Source organism: Giraffa tippelskirchi, chromosome 6, assembly GCF_054371585.1.
Source record: "Giraffa tippelskirchi isolate mGirTip1 chromosome 6, T2T-mGirTip1v1.2.pri, whole genome shotgun sequence".
NCBI classification, from domain to species: domain Eukaryota; kingdom Metazoa; phylum Chordata; class Mammalia; order Artiodactyla; family Giraffidae; genus Giraffa; species Giraffa tippelskirchi.
In genome coordinates this window covers 135,444,623-135,463,870 of record NC_137280.1, presented here as the reverse complement: position 1 = coordinate 135,463,870, position 19,248 = coordinate 135,444,623, and the positions used below count along the sequence as shown (strand labels likewise).

The window sequence follows — 19,248 nt, the reverse complement described above, 5'->3', positions numbered from 1 at the left end:
GCCAAAAATACCTTCGTGCGTGCTACATTGCTTCAGTTGTGTCCGACTCCTTGCGACCCTACGGACTGTAGCCCACCAGGCTCCTCTGTCCATGGGATTCTCCAGGCAAGAACAGGAGTGGGTTGCCATGCTCTTCTCCAGGAGATCTTCCATACCCAGGAGTCAAACCTGCGGCTCTTAAATCTCTTGCATTGGCAGGTGGGTTCTTTACCATGAGCGCCACCTGGGAAGGAAAAAATACCTTCAGACATTGCCAAATGTCCTCTGAGGGGCAAAACCACCCCAGTTAAGAGCCACAGCAGTAGGAACCATTTCTTTCCTAACTCATACCCTTTCTTTTTCTGCCCAGGGTTTCGGGAGGTTTTCCATCATGATTATTGCCTCGTTGGGGTTTGCCATTCTCTTGTTCCACTGTACAACTTGTGAGAACCCCCTCATCTCCTCAGCCTGGCACTTCACACACCCTCTATATAATGCAACCATCTATGAAAACTCTGCTCCCAAGACCTATGTGGAAAGCTCTGAGAAAATGGGCATCTACCTCACAGACCCCCAGTGGGCAGTGAGGTACCGGATTATCTCTGGAGATGTGGCCAATGTGTTTAAAACAGAGGAGCACGTGGTGGGCAACTTCTGCTTTCTGAGAATAAGGACAAAGAGCAGCAACACGGCCCTTCTGAACAGGGAGGTGCGAGACAGCTACACCCTCATCATCCAAGCCACGGAGAAGACCCTGGAATTAGAAGCGCTGGCCCGCGTGGTGGTCCACATCCTGGACCAGAATGACCTGAAGCCCCTCTTCTCCCCGCCTTCATACCGAGTCACCATCTCTGAGGACATGCCCCTCAAGAGCCCCATCTGCAAGGTGAGCGCCACCGATGCAGACCTGGGCCAGAACGCCGAGTTCTATTATGCCTTCAACACGAGGTCGGAGATGTTCGCCATCCACCCCACCAGTGGGGTGGTCACTTTGGCCGGGAAGCTCAACGTCACCTGGAGAGGGAAGCATGAGCTCCAGGTACTGGCTGTGGACCGCATGCGGAAGATCTCGGAGGGCAATGGATTTGGCAACTTGGCTGCGCTCGTCATCCATGTGGAGCCTGCCCTCAGGAAGCCCCCAGCCATTTCCTCGGTGGTCTTGGCCGCACCGGATCACCATAAGGATGCCACCTATGCCACTGTCATGGTAGATGCAAACAGCTCAGGGGTGGATGTGGACTCGCTGGAAATTGTTGGTGGTGACCCTGGAAAGAACTTCAAAGCCATCAAGTCTTATGCCCGGAGCAGTGAGTTCAGCGTGGTTTCTGTCAAAGACATCAACTGGATGGAACACCCTCATGGATTCAACCTCAGCCTGCAGGCCAGGGCTGGGAGCAGACCTTCCTTTTATTCCCAGATCAGGGGCTTTCACCTACCCCCTTCCAAACTGACTTCCCTCAAATTTGAGAAGGCCATGTACAGAGTGCAGCTTAGTGAGTTTTCCCCCACTGGCAGCCGCGTGGTGATGGTGAAAGTAACCCAAGCCTTCCCCAACCTGAAGTATGTTCTAAAGCCATCCTCAGAGAGTGCAGCATTTAAACTGAATGCCCGCACAGGGCTGATCACCACCACGAAGCTCATGGACTTCCATGACCAAGCCCAGTACCAGCTACACATCAGAACCTCACCGGGCCTGGCCTCCACCACTGTGGTCATTGACATTATGGACTGTAACAATCATGCCCCAGTGTTCAACAGGTCCTCCTATGATGGCACTTTTGATGAGAACATCCCTCCAGGCACCAGTGTTCTGACTGTTACTGCCACAGACCAGGATCATGCAGAGAATGGATATATCACCTACTCCATCACTCATCCAAATGCTGTCCCCTTTTCTATTGACCCTTACCTGGGGATCATCTCCACCTCCAAACCCATGGACTATGAGCTCATGAATAGAATTTACACTTTCCGGGTACGGGCATCAGATTGGGGATCTCCATTTCGCCAGGAAAAAGAAGTGTCTGTTTCTCTTAGGCTCAAGAATCTGAATGACAACAAGCCTATGTTTGAGGAAGTTAATTGCACTGGGTCTATCCACGAAGACTGGCCAGTAGGAAAGTCAGTAATGACTGTGTCAGCTATAGATGTGGATGAGCTTCTGAACCTAAAATATGAGTTTGTGTCAGGCAATGAACTCGAGTATTTTGATCTTAATCATTTCTCTGGAGTAATATCCCTCAAACGCTCTTTTAGGAATCGTACTACCAGTCAACCCATCAACTATTCCCTGAAAATTACAGCTTCGGATGGGACAAATTATGCCTCACCCATGACTTTGAATGTTACCGTAGTGAAGGACCCTCATTTTGAGGTCCCTGTAAAGTGTGAGAAGACAGGGGTACTGACACATTTCACAAAGACCATTTTGCACTCTGTTGGGCTTCAGAATCAGGAGTCCAATGATGAGGATTTCACTTCCTTAAGTGCATATCAGATCAATCATCATACCCCTCAGTTTGAGGACCACTTTCCACAGTCCATTGACATCCTTGAGAGTGCTCCTCTCAACACACCTCTAGCCCATCTGGCAGCCACTGACCCTGATGCTGGCTTTAATGGAAAACTGGTCTATGTGATTGCAGATGGCAATGAAGAGGGTTGCTTTGACATTGAGCTGGAAACAGGGCTGCTCACTGTAGCTGCCCCCTTAGACTATGAAGCCACCAGTTTCTACGTCCTCAATGTAACAGTATATGACCTGGGCACTCCCCAGAAGTCCTCCTGGAAGCTGCTGACAGTGAATGTGGAAGACTGGAATGACAATGCGCCCAGATTTCCTCCTGGTGGGTACCAGGTAACAATCTCAGAAGACACAGAAGTTGGAACCACTGTTGCAGAGCTGAAAGCAAAAGATGTTGACTCAGAGGACAATGCGAGGGTTCGATACGTGCTGTTAAGCCCCACAGAGAAGTTCTCCCTCCATCCTCTCACCGGAGAAATGGTTGTCACAGGACACTTGGATCGGGAATCAGAACCTTGGTATATACTCAAGGTGGAGGCCAGGGACCAGCCCAGGAAGGGCCACCAGCTTTTCTCTGTCACTGACCTGATAATCACATTGGAAGATGTCAATGACAACTCCCCTCAGTGCATCACAGAACTCCGCAGGCTTAAGGTCCCAGAGGATCTACCCCCAGGGACTATTCTAACATTTCTGGATGCCTCTGATCCTGACCTGGGCCCCGCGGGAGAAGTACAGTATGTCCTGTTGGATGATGCCCATGGGACCTTCCATGTGAACCCGATGACCGGGGCACTCAGTCTGGAGAAAGAGCTGGACTTTGAGAGGAGGGCTGGGTATAACCTGAGCCTGTGGGTCAGTGACAGTGGGAAGCCCCTGGCCCGCAGGACCCTCTGCCACGTGGAGGTGATCGTCCTGGATGTGAATGAGAATCTCCACCCTCCCCACTTTGCCTCCTTTGTGCACCAGGGCCAGGTGCAGGAGAACAGCCCCTCAGGAACCTCGGTGATGGTAGTGGCTGCCCACGATGATGACACTGGCTTGGACGGAGAGCTCCAGTACTTCCTGCGTGCTGGCACCAGCCTCGCCGCCTTTAGCATCAACCAAGACACAGGTACTGGGAGTGGGGAGGGATGGGAGGGCCAGGAGCTGGGAGAGGATGCTGCTGCTGCTGCTACGTCGCTTCAGTCGTGTCCGACTCTGTGCGACCCCATAGATGGCAGCCCACCAGGCTCCCCCCGTCCCTGGGATTCTCCAGGCAAGAACACTGGAGTGGGTTGCCATTTCCTTCTCCAATGCATGAAAGTGAAAAGTGAAAGTGAAGTCGCTCAGTCGTGTCCGACTCTTAGTGACCCCATGGACTGCAGCCCACCAGGCTCCTCTGTCCATGGGACTTGCCAGGCAAGAGTACTGGAGTGGGATGCCATTGCCTTTTCCGGGAGAGGACGGGGCTAAGGGAAATCAGGGGCTGTTTTGAGAGAAGTCAGGTTGTAAGCTAAAAGGAGCAATAAATAGGGCCACTCCTTCCTGTCCCTCTTATTTTATTTTCATTTTTTATTTATTAAATTATTTTGGCCATGCCACATGACTTTTTGGATCTCAGTCCCCTGACTAGGGATTAAACTCATGTGCTTGGCAGTGAAACTACAGAGCCCTAACCACTGGACCACCTGGGAATTTCCTCACTCTTTTTTAATGGCTGCATTTGTTCATATACTTTTACTAGTATGCATGCGTCTCTATAGGAAAAACTCTTACAAATGCAGTTCTCGGGTCAAAGGATAATACACATTTTCAATGTTAATATATCTCTCCAAGTTGTCCTCTAAAAGGTGGCATCAATGTATTTATTCCTTTGAAGCTCCATAGAAAATAAGTGCAATTCAGCAAACACTGGGAACCCTCTACTTGTGAGGCCCTGAGATAGGTAACTTAGAGAAGATCTCAGGTGAATAAAAGTAGGTTATTCACCTTGAGAAGTTTACAACCTGATGGATGATTTCTCTCCAGGGTAAAGGGAAGGGTGATGAAAGAGAATTAGATTGAGAGTCAATTCTAGACTCAGCTCTGCTGCTTACTTGCTGCATGATCTTGGTCAAGTCATGCTCTTTCTATGGGCCTCAGTTTCCCCATCTGTCAAAGGAGTAAGGTTCCTTCGGCTCTGAGATGCTATGGCTGTGAACCCGGGCCTTGCCCTCTCACCTAGGTCTTCTGAGTTGAGCATGCCCCAAGAGAACTTAGGGCACAAGCCTCTTTTGCTCACTCTTGGGCCCTTGACTTCTGGAACAGTGTTGGCCCACAATAAGTAATTTGTAGAATGAGTGAACTAATGAATGAAGCTAAGTCTCTAAAATCGTGAAGACGATGGAGAGGGGAACAGCAATTTATTTGTCAAATCCCTCACCCTTGAATTGGTATCTATTAAGGACTTGAAGGAACCACTGTAAGGACCAAAGTATGGAAACCCCACCTAGAGAATGTGCAATAAATAAATTGAACTTGGGTTGAAGTAGTCAGGAGAAAGTAGGCAACTACCACGGCCTTCTGGAAACCCTGAGTGTGCCCATATGCCCGAGTTATGGACCTGTCTTAGCATAGAAAGGCTCTGAGAGGTTCTTCACTAAGGATACGAGCTCTCCTGTGTTTAACTCAGCAGCTCCCATGCCGTATAGGCCACAGTTCCTTTTCTCGTGAAACACTTGTTAATATCCTTTGCATGGTATGGTTTCAGGACTGTTAGGTAAAGTGATCTCTAGAACTACTTTGAGCTCTGAAATACTTTGGGTTTGGTGATCACCTCTGCCCAGGAATGATTCAGACTCTGGCACCCCTGGACCGAGAATTTGCATCCTGTTACTGGCTGACGGTACTGGCAGTAGACAAGGGTTCCATCCCCCTCTCGTCTGTAACTGAAGTCTACATCGAGGTTTTGGATGTCAACGACAACCCACCCCAGATGTCCAGACCTGTGTTCTACCCCTCTGTCCGGGAGGATGCACCCCTGCACACCTCTGTGCTTCAGTTGGATGCCTGGGACCCGGACTCCAGCTCCAAAGGGAAACTGACCTTCAATATCACCAGCGGGAACCATATGGGATTCTTTGTCCTTCATCCTCTCACAGGTAAGGATCTCAGAAACCTGGGTGAATAGGATTCTCTACAGCAGTGCTTCTCAAAATGTGATCCAAAGATCGGCATCATGAGTGTTGCATATGAACCTGCTAGTAGGTCAAGTTCTCAGATTCCACCTTAGACCTACTGAATCAGAAATTTGTATTTTAATAAGACATCCAGAGGATTTTGATGTGTGCTATGCTTGAGAACTGTACTTCATCAAAGCCCATCTCTATGGGAGAATAAGAATATGTCAGTTTTCTTTCCTTGGGGCCTAGGGAAGATAAGCAGGTTCCCCATGTTGGCAAGTTAGGACTATTTCAACCCTGCAAGTGTTCCCAGCATGACCATTCTCCAGAATCACAAGCCACAGGCTGAATCTCTTAACTCTAGTTTCAAACTGATCTCAAGCCTGTCCATGGAGTGGTGGTGATAGAGATCCACTTCAGAGGAGTCAACAATCTCACAAAGATCTGTCCTCAACCCAAGGCCATCTAGGATGGTTCAGAGGAATCTAGAGGTCAACAACTTGTAGCAGTGAACCAGATATAGTCCACAATAGTGTTCTGTTTGGCCTGCACAAGCTTTAAACAGTAATTTTCAAGTTGTTGCCAACATTTAAAAATGAGCAAAGCTCACAAAATGTTCCAGACTTCTGTAACTAGAAGATCTAGCCATGCCAACTGCACACCCTGCAGGGCCACAGCTGCCTGAGCCAACAGCAGCTCCCTATGTAGGGCAGGTGTGTCCTCTCTCCTCACAGTTTCCTCACTCCCACCTGCTTCCCACATTTATGCTGCCTGCCTGGCTCCCAGAAGAATGAGAGCCAGTTCCCACGGCTGCAGGTACAGCTCCAAGGCCACGTGTCCCTCTGGACCATGAACAACAATGCTATTGCAGAGAACGCCGACATTCTTGCCTTCCAACCCAACTTCCCATTCTCCAGCTCCAACCACTGCCTCTTGTCCTTGAAGGACAGAAGTCTGGCAAGATTGGAAAAAGGCGGGGGGCAGGGGGAGGGCCAGCAGCAGCTTCCTTCATGATCCTGGGCCTGGGGGTCCTGAGGCAGAGAGCGGGTGGGGGACACAAGTGCCATTTTGCCCTGTGACATCTGTTTGGCACCTTTGACCTCGGGGAGTGGATTAGTCTTCCTGGAAGGAGGATGCTTTTCCCAAGCTGGCTCTCTGCCTGGGCCCACTCGGCCCCTCCCTTTCTGGAAGAGGGAAGACATCTCTCACTTAAGGTAACAGGTTCTCTACTTCTCCCAAATCCCTGCTGTGTTTACTGTCAACAGTTCCCTGACACCAGGCCTGGCAAAATGCCCCAAAGGGCAGAGATGCTGTCTTCCTTCAGTGAGAAGAAATTCTTATCAGCATGAACATTTAAAAGTAAAATAATAAATCCAGCAATGACCCCTCCCCCCCACACCTTTCTTATCCCTTAGATTGTCCTGCTTCCATACCTAGATCCCTTGGCTGGTTTCCCTATGCTCTTAAGATAAAGCCAAGCCCTGTCATGCCCTGTGAGCTTGCCTCTCTCACTCCATCACCCTCTGATTCCAACCATGTGGCCTGCCTCAGTCCATGCACGCCCTCTCCTGGCACAGGGCCTTTGCACATGCTTTTCCTTCTGCCAGGGGTCTCCTCTCCTTTTTCAAGCTAACTCCTGCTTTTCTTTCAGATCTTAGCCCAGCTATTCTTTTCTTAAAGAAGTTTTTTTTTTGACACTATAATACATCTCCCAGCAGCATCTACTTTTAAAAAACACGGTATCACATAGAACATTATATTCATCTGTATGATTATTCCATTAATTATCCACATACTTCACTAGACTTCAACAAGCTTTCCAGAAAAGGAACTTTGATTGTTTTTTGAAAACTATAATACCAAGGCCTAGCACAGAGTAGAACCTCAACAAATAATGAGGAAATGAATGAATGAATCTCTGCCAGCATCCACAATCATTGGTTAAGCCCAAGATTCATTTATTCCGCAAATGTTTGAAGGTGTCTGTCCTTATAAGGCATTTAAGTTAAGTGCTATGGAGAGGGGAAGAACAATAAGACATTGTTTCAGCCCTTGAGGAACCCAATCCATGAGGAGTATAAAGATTTGGATATAAAAAGAGCTGTAGAACCAGTGTAAAGAGTACAACATTGTAAAGGATGAGTAGATGTGAGGCTGTGACTTTAGAGGAGAGAGGAAGCTGCTCAGTGTAGTGGACCAGCAATGGCTTCATGGGACAGCAGGCAGTTGTGCTGAGCTGAAGGACAGGGAAGATTCTGACAGACAGCAGGCTGGGTGAGCACTTGAGTAAAAATGGTGACAGAAGCAACAGCCAGGAGGAGAAGACCCAGGACTTGCTGAAGACAGAGCAAGTAGGTCCACTTTCTCTTTCTTTTTTTTAAAAAACTTTTTTCTTTTTTACATTTTTTTTTTTTCTTTTTTACATTTTTTAATGGTGAAATAATCATAGACTTACAGGAGAGCTGCAAAGAGAGTTCTCATACATTGGTCACTCAGCTTCCCCTAATGTTAACACAGTGTACGTATCAACACTAAGAATTAATACTGGTGCAAGGGAATTCAAGAGATTACAGATTTCATTCAGATTTCCCCAGTTTTCTCTGCTAATGGCCTTACTCCCATCTAGGACTTCATACCAACCTCAGAGTGGGGGATGTGGAGGAGCACAGGGGCAATGGTCCAGGGGGTCCAGCCGCAATTCCAGGGACACCGGCCCTGAGAAGGTGGGGGAGAAGGTAGCAGGGGAGGCAGTGGTGAGAGAAAGGAAAGAGAGAAAAGAAAAACTAGAGATAGAAAAACGGTGACTGAGTTTCCCAGACACACAGAGAGGGGAGGGAGAGAGGAATCCCTGGGAAGGCAAGAGAGGAGGAGGATGGACAGGAATAAACAGAGAGAGGGGAGAGGGGCTGAAGAGGGAGCAGGAGCAGCAGGAGGGCAGGACTGAGCTGGAAGGAAGGCTCTCCGCCAAGCCCTCTCATCCTGCACTCTTCCTGGGGGTCCCCCGGATGCCAGGCCTTCCCCGGCAGGTTCTTCGGCTTGCGGACAAGCTGGGTGGGGCGACCTGAAACAATATTCACTCTCAGAGGAACGTCTTCCTTCCTGGTTGTGGGGCTTTCCAACAACCTCCTAGGACCTCTCCCATGGCCGCCTTCAGTGAGGGAAGAAAGAGCCAGAATGATACAAAGGCAAAGACATGCCCTCAACAGAGGTCACTCCTCACATCAGTACTGGAGACCCCACCCCAACACCAGATCCTCCTTTCCCCTCAGGGAGCCCCCATCCCCATACTTCATTCCATTACTCTACCATTTAATTGCCTAAACAAGATCAAGAAACTTACAGAAAGCTTTTAGAACACCCACGACCCCCTACCAATAGCTCTGCCTTCACTGAAAAGGGACCCGCCTACCCAGCTAGGACCTCTCAAGTCTATGGGCTTGGTTGCCCCTCTGGTCTCCCAACAATCTTGAACTTGACTTGTCTGATGTGGGCAGACAACTGGCTCCTTTTCACCATTATGGCCTCAATTTATAGCCACAGTGCCTAGAAAATGAAAACCAGAATGACAGGTCATTAAGTTCACCTTCCGGAATTTACAGAAGTGCTGGGAGGAGCCCAGAGCAGCCCTCCTCTGGCTCATCTGTGCCAGCTGGGCATGGGAAGAGCCCATTCTAGGTGCTAGGTGAGCAAGAGAATTAGAACAAAGGAGTAAAATGTCACCCTTTTGTGATTTCTCGAGAACTAAAGGCAGTGACTGTGATCCCCTTTATAACTCCTGATGAGTTGCCTTTTCACTCAACAGTATACTGGGCTCGGCACCCTCCTCATGGTGAAAACAGGAAGTAGGTGGGAATCCCTGCAGATACTATCACCTCTGCTGTCCTCTCCCTACCTCTCTGCCCCTTCTCTCTCTCCAGATTTCCATTTCCTCTTTATGTTCTTGCTCTCCCAAGACCAAAAGAATTCTGACCTAGCCTTTGAATGTAGGCATTGAATTTACCCGAGTAAAATGGCCCTGGGAGCCCTCTGCTCCAGTCTCCCTCCAACTATCTCTCCTCCAGGTCTCCTAGCCACTGCCCGGCAGCTGGACCGAGAAAACAAGGATGAACACATCCTGGAGGTGAGTGATGCTGCTGAACCCATTCACCACATTTGAAAGCCTCCTGCAGGAGGCCAGGCTGGAGCTAAGCCAGGCCTGGGGGCCACATGCACGTCTCCAGGCAGTAGCTGAGGAGGGTTCTGACTCAGGCAGAAGTTGCTACTTAAGCTGAGCAGGAAGCACTGATCAATTAGTGATGCCTGCAGGGAGTGTAGGAAGACGGAGCAGAACACATGGGTTATGTATTCGTCCAGTATGCTTTCTGGCCCATCCCCACGCTCCAGGGTCACCCAAGGTCAAACCCTAGGTCAGCAGCAGAGCCAGGATGGAAACCCAGACCTTTGTCCTCTAGGTCCATGTTGTTTTCTGCACGTGTGCTCAGTCGCTCAATTGTGTCTGACTCTTTGTGACCCCATGGACTGTAGACCACGAGGTTCCTCTGTCCTTAGGATTTTCCAGGCAAGAATACTGGAGTGGGTTGCCATTCTCTTCTCCAGGGGATCTTCTCCACCAAGGATCAAACACGCATCTCCTGCACTGCAGTCGGATTCTCTACCATTCAGACATCTGGGCAGTCGCACTCTTTCTAGGATGTCTCTAAAATAAGTATCCCTGGTGACCATTCCAATGAGAGGCGTCAGTCTTGACCCATAGGGGCTTAAATCAGAAGTCCTCTAGTCAACCCTGTCCTGTGTTATCCACGACTGATGAACAGGCATCTCTGCTAGTCTTAAAGGCATCAGCTGGGAGGGACACATATTCCTCAGCAGAAATGAAATCAGTATTGCCTTCTATGCTCCCAGGCTCTGGACATTCCCTTTGCATAAAACAGGCATCACTAGTAAGCAGCAGCTCAATGGCCTTCTAGGCGCTAAGGCATTCTCCATAGTTCAGTAGAGGCATTTGTCTTTAAGTAGAAAAATCTTTTTAAAATTCAGAAGCATTTTGAGTGGAAATGTCCTATCTATACTGATGCATGTGATACTTTGCTGGTACATGGAACAGTGCCTGGTTCTGAAATTGTTTCCGTGCCTTTATTCTGTCTCCAAATCTCATCTCATACATTGGGCCACATGCCTGACTCCAAAGGTACCGCCCACGCCTCCATAAACGCCTCCTCGTTTGTTTTTTCCTAATCTCCCGTAGCTTAAGGAAAGTGAGAACAAAGCTTATGAGAAGTACAAGCAAACAGAATGTCAAAAGTCTCGGAGAAATGGCCCATGGGCCTCCTGAGTAAAGAGCCCCAGCTCTTGTTACAGCCTCTGTGGCTTTGTCTGCTTCCAGTTCTTTCCGGTTTCTTTCTCTGTTCTTGCTGGCTTTTCTGTGGGCAAGGTTGCCAGAGAGCTGGGTTCCAAGAAGATGAGGTTACGATAATAAAAATCACGAGCATATACCAAAGAACAGACAGATTGGTATTTCCAGGCTTTTGAAAGCAGGGGCAGAGGAAGAGCAGCGGTGCGTGGTGATACATAGTCATGGCCTTGTGTCTGTCAACTCATGCTGGATCCTGTCCCCAGGTGACCGTGCTGGACAACGGGGAGCCCTCCCTCCGGTCCACCTCCAGGGTGGTGGTACGCGTTGTGGACGTCAATGACAATCCCCCTGTCTTCTCCCACAAGCTCTTCAATGTCCGCCTTCCAGAGAGGCTGAACCCAGGGACCTCTGGGCCTGTGTACAGGCTGGTGGCTTCAGACCTGGATGAGGGTCTCAATGGCAGGGTCACCTACAGTATCGAGGAGAGTGACGAGGCAGGCTTCAGTATCGACCCGGTCACAGGCGTGGTGTCAGCAAGCAGCACCTTCACAGCTGGAGAGTATAACATCCTCACGGTGAGGGGCAGGTTGGGGTGGGGACGGGGTGCACACCTGCTCAGGGATGGATCTTCTCTGAGGATACAAGACCAGGGAGACAGCCTTCAGGCGTGATGGAGGAAGTCCTCCACTCTGTAGCTTTCTCCCAAAAAGAAGCCAAAAGATCAAAATTCTGGTCCTTACTCTTTGAGGGCAATAAGGTCCTTGCCTTGGAAATTCACTCTCTTCTTAGAGATAAAGATTTTTGTTGAGAGGTGCAGAGGTATTGAAATCAAGATAAATCTGGGTTTCAATCTTAGCACTGCCATTTTACACCTGTGTGGCCTTGGACAAGTCATTACACCTGGAAGCCTTTGTTCCATCATCTGTAAAATGGGGATGAGAACATTTTCCTTGTAGGAAGCCAATATGGTAAGTGGCTTGGGCCTGGGCTCTCATGTTGGTAGCCTTAATCCCAGTCTCACTGCTGGCCAGGCAGACAACCCTTGGCAGAAGAATTCACAATGCAGAGCCCCAGGTTCCTCCTGCAAAAGGCAGCTGATGATGGTTCCTCTCTGTGGGCAGTTATGAGGATTGAATTAGATATTGCACATATTGCTCTTAGAGCAGGGCCTGATGATAAGGAGAGCTCAATAAATCCTAGTTTATTATGTTGATGGTTGTTGGGAAGGGTAAAGAGCTCATGCATGGAAGGTCTTAGGAATGAGCACACAAGACCTTCCGTTAATAGTGGCTTTGATTCATCTTTCACTACCCATAAGGTTCTGGAGCATAGTTCTATGTTCTGTTCACTACTGTGCTTGCTGCAGCTGACTTGGTGCTTATTTACAGTAAGCTCCTAACTGTGTGTCGAATGGATGAACTAGTGGATGAAAGACCAGCTCAGTCCATCACAGGGCACTCTGTCTCTTGGCCTGGCCACCTGGGTCTTCTTGTTTCTTGGCTCCAACCCTACAAAGTCTCAACTTGAATTCTGGCCTCTTTTCAGGTCAAAGCAACAGACAGTGGGCAGCCACCACTCTCGGCCAGCGTCCGGCTACACATCGAGTGGATCCCCAAGCCCCGGCCCTCCTCCATCCCACTGGCCTTTGACGAATCCCACTACAGCTTTACGGTCATGGAGACAGACCCTGTGAATCACATGGTGGGGGTCATCAGTGTTGAGGGCCGACCTGGTCTCTTCTGGTTCAGCATCTCAGGTAAGGGCCCCAGGAGGGCCAGTTCCTCCCATCCTGAGCCCTAGACCTCGGGGCACAATCCTTCTGAGCCCTCCCAAGGTCATGTTCCCTGGCATCCTCTGTCTTGGCTGTGAGTGGTGATTGCCTCTTCCCTGGTTCTCTGGGGCACTGGGTTGTCAGGACACTGCTTCTTCTAAGCTTTCCTTCATACCATCTATGATCTCAGGAACTCACTGGTAACCCCAGCCAGAACTGGATGGGGCCTCAGTTATCCCAAGTTCCTGGGAGACCTAAGACCCAGGTCCAGAGAGTGGCCAGAGAGACCCAGAGGAGAAAACACAAGTTTTATGCTTCCTCTTCTGCCTCACTATGAACATCATTGCAGAGTTGACTTCACTGACCATGAACTTGAGGCCAGCTGTAACCTGGGGCTATGCTTCTGGTCCCAGGTTCCATCCTCAAGATCGGGGAAAGGGTACCTTCTCGTGGTAGGAGACACTTGGGTCCAAACTCTCACAGCCTCCTCTGAAATTTCTTTCTGTTTCTAAATCAACATTTTGTTAGAACATATCGGGGTTGGGAGTGGTTCACAAATCCCTTTGGGAATCTGATGAATGTTTAGGCTCTCTTTTTAGGATACTTGCGACCTGTGTGCATGTGCGTGCACACACGCACACACAAATTTGCATACAAATTTGGGGGAGAGGTTATAGATTCTCTGAAACCCAGCCAGGGACTCTAGGTCAAGAATCTCTAATCTAAGAGCTTCAGTACCACCTGAAGTCCTATCACAGAGACTCTCACCTGCTTCAGAGGTTGGATACCAAATCTATCTCAAGCTTTTTAATCTCCTAGATTTACTTCTATTGCTAATTCACTGTTCTTCATAAGCATTTGACATTTTTTCTTTTGTACAGAATTAACACATGCACTCCACAGAACATTTGGAAAATACAAATAAGTACAGAGAGGAGAATAAAAATCACCTAATCAGTGGGAGGATAAACTCCCACTAAATAGAAGTTAATCCACTGTTTTCATTTTGACATTTCCCTCTAGTCATTCTGCTTTACACAGCCACACACTTAGGGTTACAGGAAAACATTGTCTTATAACCTTTTAAAATATATCCTGAATATATTTCTGTGTCACTAAACAGATTTCTACTAGCAGACATTTAAACAGCTGCATGCTACTTCTATATTTTGGATTCTCATAGTTTATTAATAAACAATTCCCTCTTGTCAAACACAGTTATTTCCATTTTTTCCCATGTGTAGGCTTCTCTAGACCATGCAAACTACCTGTAAGCCATTACACAGAGCTCCATTACTCCTGCATGTTTTAATTCTAGTAACAGAATACATGGTAGGGCAAATTTTGGTCTTCAAGTTTACTTTTTCTTGAATTATCACTTGGATCTTGATAATAATTTGATAATAACCCGACAGGATCAACTACCACCTCCTCTAGATCTGCCAAACCCCATAGTATTAATACTTGTGCTATTACTGCCTACATCACTGAGGTCGTGCATGCTTTTCCCCGCCCCCCTCGCAGGCGGTGACAAGGACATGGACTTTGACATTGAGAAGACAACGGGCAGCATCGTCATTGCCAGGCCTCTTGATACAAGGAGGAGGTCAAGCTATAACTTGACTGTGGAGGTGACCGATGGGTCCCAAACCATTGCCACTCAGGTGAGAAGCCTCACTGGGAGCCCTGAGTTGAGAAGAGACAGGAGGTTTCCCTGGTTGGCAGTACCTGTGCTCATCACTATGTCACCAACACACACTGGGGCCTCCTTGGTAGGGATGAGGACCCAGAAGGCTCTCTGCGCATGTGTGCACCTCAAAGAACGCTGAATCTGGAATCAAAGTTCTGCATTCCAGTCCTATCTGATCATTCTCTCTACGTCTGTGATCTTGGGAGAATTCTTATTCCCACTGTGGATCTCTGTATAATAAGGAGTTTTATCTAAATGAGCAGTTTTCAATTAAAGACAGAGCACCTAAGGGCTTCCATAGGTGTAAGGAATGATGGGAAGTGGGGCTCTGGATTTCTATTCTGGTTTCAGCCCATTTGATTTGCTTCATATACTGGAATTTCACCCCAAATATTTCATCTGAAGAAAAGGCCCTTTAAGAAGAATTTTGTTTTTGAAAACCACTAAACTGCCTACCACCTTAAAGTCTTGTGATTCTGAAATATGGTCATTCATTTGACAAAACTGTATCAAGTGACTGCTGTATACCAGGCCTAGTTGTTATGATGGAGAAGCAGACAGACAAGGTCCCTGGCCCCCTGCAGCTTACAGTCCATCTTCTCTTTCACCCTCCTTCCTAGGTCTACATTGTCATGATTGCCAATGTTAACCACCATCGGCCCCAGTTTTTGGAGGCTCATTATGAGGTCAGAGTTCCTCAGGACACAATGCCTGGCGTGGAGCTCCTCCGAGTCCAGGCCACAGACCAAGACAAGGGCAAGGGCCTCATCTACACCATACACGGCAGCCAAGACCCAAGAAGTGCCAGTCTCTTCCAGCTGGACCCCAGTAGTGGTGTCCTGGTAACTGTGGGGAAATTGGACCTGGGCTCGGGGCCTTCCCAGCACACACTGACAGTCATGGTGAGTTAACCAAAGACTTGGGTAAGGATGTGCTTGCATGCGGATGTGGGGGGGTGTACATGCTTGGAGGCTTGCTGAGGGTTCCCTTTCCCCTACTGAGCCAGGTGTACTGATGTTTATAGTGATAATCCATGAGATGAGTTGTGACATTTCACTGCCTGCCAGAGGCACCTTCCGTAACGGATGCCTGAGAGTGAGGAAAGAGATGGGATGGCTGCCAAAGAAGTTCCCGCAACTTTGGCTTTTCCTGGGCTCACTCCAAATATTCCCAACAATTCCCTCCTTGCTCCATGACTGCATGATCACATGAACTCATATAGCATCAGAACTGGGAGGGGCCCATAGACCATCCTACCCAGGGCAAGCGGATATGTAAGGGTCTAAATGAAGGAGGGCTTACTCCGAGAGTCATGTGCCTGCACTTTCATAACCCTGAGAGTGAGTGCCTCCTGAATTTATGCCTTCCATCCCTCATTTGTCTCACTCGAGTCCCAGTCCTGGTCCTACCTATTTCTCTTATCTTACACCTGAGGCTCACAGAGGAAGAGGCTTGCTCACCATCATACTGTTTTTTAGATGGAACCAGAATCACAGTCCAGCCTTTCCAACTCAAGGCTCAAGATTCTTACATGCTACTCTATCATCCTCTGGGCGCTTAAATACATATTAAAGGCTCTGAGAAGTCCTGCAGCAAAGAAAACATCAACTTGGCTTAGTTCAGTGCTCCCTAAATTCACTTGACCATAGAATTTTTTTCCTGAATAATACACTAACATCTTGAAGAACTAATATTCTCCGAGAACAAATTTGGAAAATAGTGCTCCTCTGCTTATTTCTGCCTTTCTCCTAAAGTGGAATTATCCATGAAAATAGCTCAGCCTAATAATCATGAATTGATGAATTTATTTAAAAAGAGAAAAGAATGTAACAGAGCAAAGCTTAAAGGAATACAGAGAGTTACGATTGGGTGTATTTTTCACTGGCATTCTATTTCATTGACCTTTATCTAATCCTACCTCCTCCATTCCGCTTGCTGCTCATCCCATTGCCCCCTTGGGCCCATAGGTTCGCGACCAGGAGATGCCCATCAAGAGGAACTTTGTGTGGGTGTCCATTCACGTGGAGGATGGAAACCTCCACCCTCCCCGCTTCACCCAGCTCCACTATGAGACACGTGTTTCTGACACCACAGTCCCCGGAGCAGAGCTGCTCCAGGTCCGAGCCATGGATGGTGACCGGGGAGCCAATGCTGAGGTCCGCTACTCCTTCCTCAAAGGTGAGAGGTCTGACCCTGAGTGCAGGACATGAGGAGAGGGGCTTTGGCAATAAGGAAAAACACCAGGAGCATGGATCTGCAAGTTATTCAAGTGCCAATTACTTGCTAAACTTCAGCAAATTATCATTTAGAGCATTCCCTGGAACTATAATGACCTAAATTAATGTGCTTTCAAAGATGGTGAGAACGGTAACAAAGGATTACTCAAGTTATGGGAGAATTTACATTGAGAATATATATATATATCTCCACCAATGACCATACATGTAAAGGATGCTTATGAAGTCCACACAATATATTTATATATATATTTTGGCCACACCGTGTGGCATGCAGGATCTTAGTTCCCCAGGCAAGGACTGAACCAATGCCCACTACACTGAGAGCACAGAGTCTTAACCATTGGACTGTCAGGGAAGTCCCCCATGCAACATTTTAAAGGATAGTATCTTTGTGCATGTACAATAAAAGGGACCTATAAATACTTGATAAGATATATGGCATAGTTTCAGGAGTATTTTCTTCTAAGGCCACATCATGATTTCATATCTATTATTTTTTTTAACCTGAAAAATGGTAATATTATCTGTGCCAGAAACTCTTTGTGAAGACTAAAAGAGAAAATGTATGTTAACACTTTGTAAATTGTAAAATATTATACAAGTGCCAGGGGTTATTACTAAGTGTTAATTATAAGTAGTTAATATGACAAAAATGATAATATCCAGTACCCAACTAATTATTAATCATAATTTGTAATGTTTGATAATTCATAATTGATACTTAATAATTATTGTTATATTTAATATGAATTAATATCTATAGAGCAAGATGCTATGGATGATCAAAGATGAGTATGACTTGCTCTTTGCCTTCATGGAGCATAAAGATGTTCATTTACTGCTTGTCAGTGTCTTAAATACTTTCAAGAATTCAGAATGTTTCACATTTTCTTTTTATGAAGAGACAGTTGTTATACCTTGTCATACGGCAGAAGTCTATTCATCCCTGAAGAAAATAATGCAAATAATAACCCATTAATTGCTTATTTTTGTGACTTATGAAGTATAATCATCTCTTTTTTTCTCACTGACACTCCCACTGATGTTGTACTAATTTTTTTTAATGAATTTAAAACATTTTTTAAATCCATGCCTCACAGCATATGGGATCTTAGTTCCCTGACCAGGGATCAAACCCAGGCACCCTGTAGAGGAAGCTTGGAGTCTTAACCACTGGACCACCAGGGAATTACCCCTGCTACTAATTTTATTTTACAGATTGAGTTAGTTTTAAAATAATGTTCTGATTAAAGAAGTAACACATGGTTATTCTTTAAAACCTGAAAACAACAAGAATCTACGAAGAAGAAAATAACACTCAGAGGACTTCCCTAGTGGCCCAGTGGTTAAGACCCTGCACTGACTTCCATTGCAAGCGGCACAGGTTCAAATTTAAGATCCTGCATGCAGCAGTATGGTCAAAAAAATAATAAAAATAACACTCGGCCATGGCTTTCATAACCCAGAGAAAATAATTTCATGTATTTCTCTCTTATCTTTTTCTATGTATCTTTCTGCAGTGCTAAGATCAAAATGAATATACAATTTTCTTCCCAATTTATTTTTCTCTCAGCAGTAAAATAAGAAATTATGATTATGCTTACTTGGCTACTTTTAAGGGAACTACTTTTAAATTTCTGGTTACTCATTAAAACCATGTTCTTTGATCAACCTCAGGATTTGTATCACAAAGGCAAGTGGGGAAATCACCTCAATAGTCAGCTGCAGAGTGATTTCCCTTAGTGGGAGAATCAGATGGAAGGTTTTGTGGTGAAGCCTGGTTATTTACTTTGCCATTGAAATAATAAATGAAACAAGCATAGTAATAAATCGTACTCCCCTGAGTGAAGGACTTGTACTCCTGGGCAGTGAGCAGAATTATTCAGGTGTTAGTCATAGTATTAAATAGGTAATGGTCTCATCGCAGGAAAAAAAAAAAACGTATTTGAAAAACTATATGAGGTGATGGATGTTAACTAAACATTGTGGTAGTCATTTTGCAATATATACTTAAACATAGATCAAATTACGTTATACACCTTTAATGCTATATTATATGTCAATTATATCTTAATAAAACTGAAAAGAAGTACCAGTTATGCAAGCTGAATAAGTTCTAGTGATCTCTTTACAGCATTGTGCTTATAGTTAACACTGTACTGTAACCTCTAAAAATTCAAGAATGTAGACCTCATGTTACCTGTTATTTCCATAGTATAAAAGAAGGTAAAGGAAAAACAAAAAGAATAGTTGTAGCCCAAGTAAGGTCAGGCTCTAAAAACTGCGATAACTTTGAGAAATTTTTTTAGGAAAATATTAGTTTTCAACATTACCTTTTGTGAACTATGTAATGCTGCATAATCACAAATCCCCTCAACTTAAATTTGAAATGGTATTATGTATTTATCCAAATAAATATTAAATTTTAAAAGGACTATAAAAATAATAATCAGACATGGAGAAGAGTCCAATTTTGATTCTAATCTGGGCTTCCTAATTGGTCAAGGAAGATTCCTTTGGATACTAGGATCTCTTTAATTTTCTAATA

The 19,248-nt window shown here is 46.4% G+C and overlaps 2 protein-coding genes across 8 annotated transcripts in view; one reads left to right on the top strand and one right to left on the bottom strand.

Annotated features, from left to right (window-relative positions):
- SLC36A1 (solute carrier family 36 member 1) overlaps positions 1 to 19,248 on the bottom strand; it is a 326,176-nt gene that overhangs the window by 169,270 nt on the left and 137,658 nt on the right. For 2 of the 7 annotated variants that reach the window (XM_081495962.1, XM_081495961.1), the window contains exon 14: positions 8,205 to 8,707. The exons of the other annotated variants lie outside the window; for them this stretch is intronic. The gene's annotated coding sequence lies outside the window, so the exon portion shown is untranslated. Of the gene's footprint in view, positions 1 to 8,204; positions 8,708 to 19,248 lie in introns of those variants that run through there. 7 annotated transcript variants of the gene reach the window in all.
- The window catches only part of FAT2 (FAT atypical cadherin 2), a 60,407-nt gene continuing 41,526 nt past the window's right edge, over positions 368 to 19,248 (top strand). The window contains exons 1-8 of the mRNA XM_081495903.1: positions 368 to 3,617; positions 5,311 to 5,625; positions 9,708 to 9,766; positions 11,263 to 11,574; positions 12,545 to 12,755; positions 14,295 to 14,434; positions 15,081 to 15,362; positions 16,428 to 16,638. Coding sequence (XP_081352029.1) covers positions 371 to 3,617; positions 5,311 to 5,625; positions 9,708 to 9,766; positions 11,263 to 11,574; positions 12,545 to 12,755; positions 14,295 to 14,434; positions 15,081 to 15,362; positions 16,428 to 16,638 — 4,777 coding nt within the window. The 5' untranslated portion in view covers positions 368 to 370. The remainder of the gene's footprint in view (positions 3,618 to 5,310; positions 5,626 to 9,707; positions 9,767 to 11,262; positions 11,575 to 12,544; positions 12,756 to 14,294; positions 14,435 to 15,080; positions 15,363 to 16,427; positions 16,639 to 19,248) is intronic.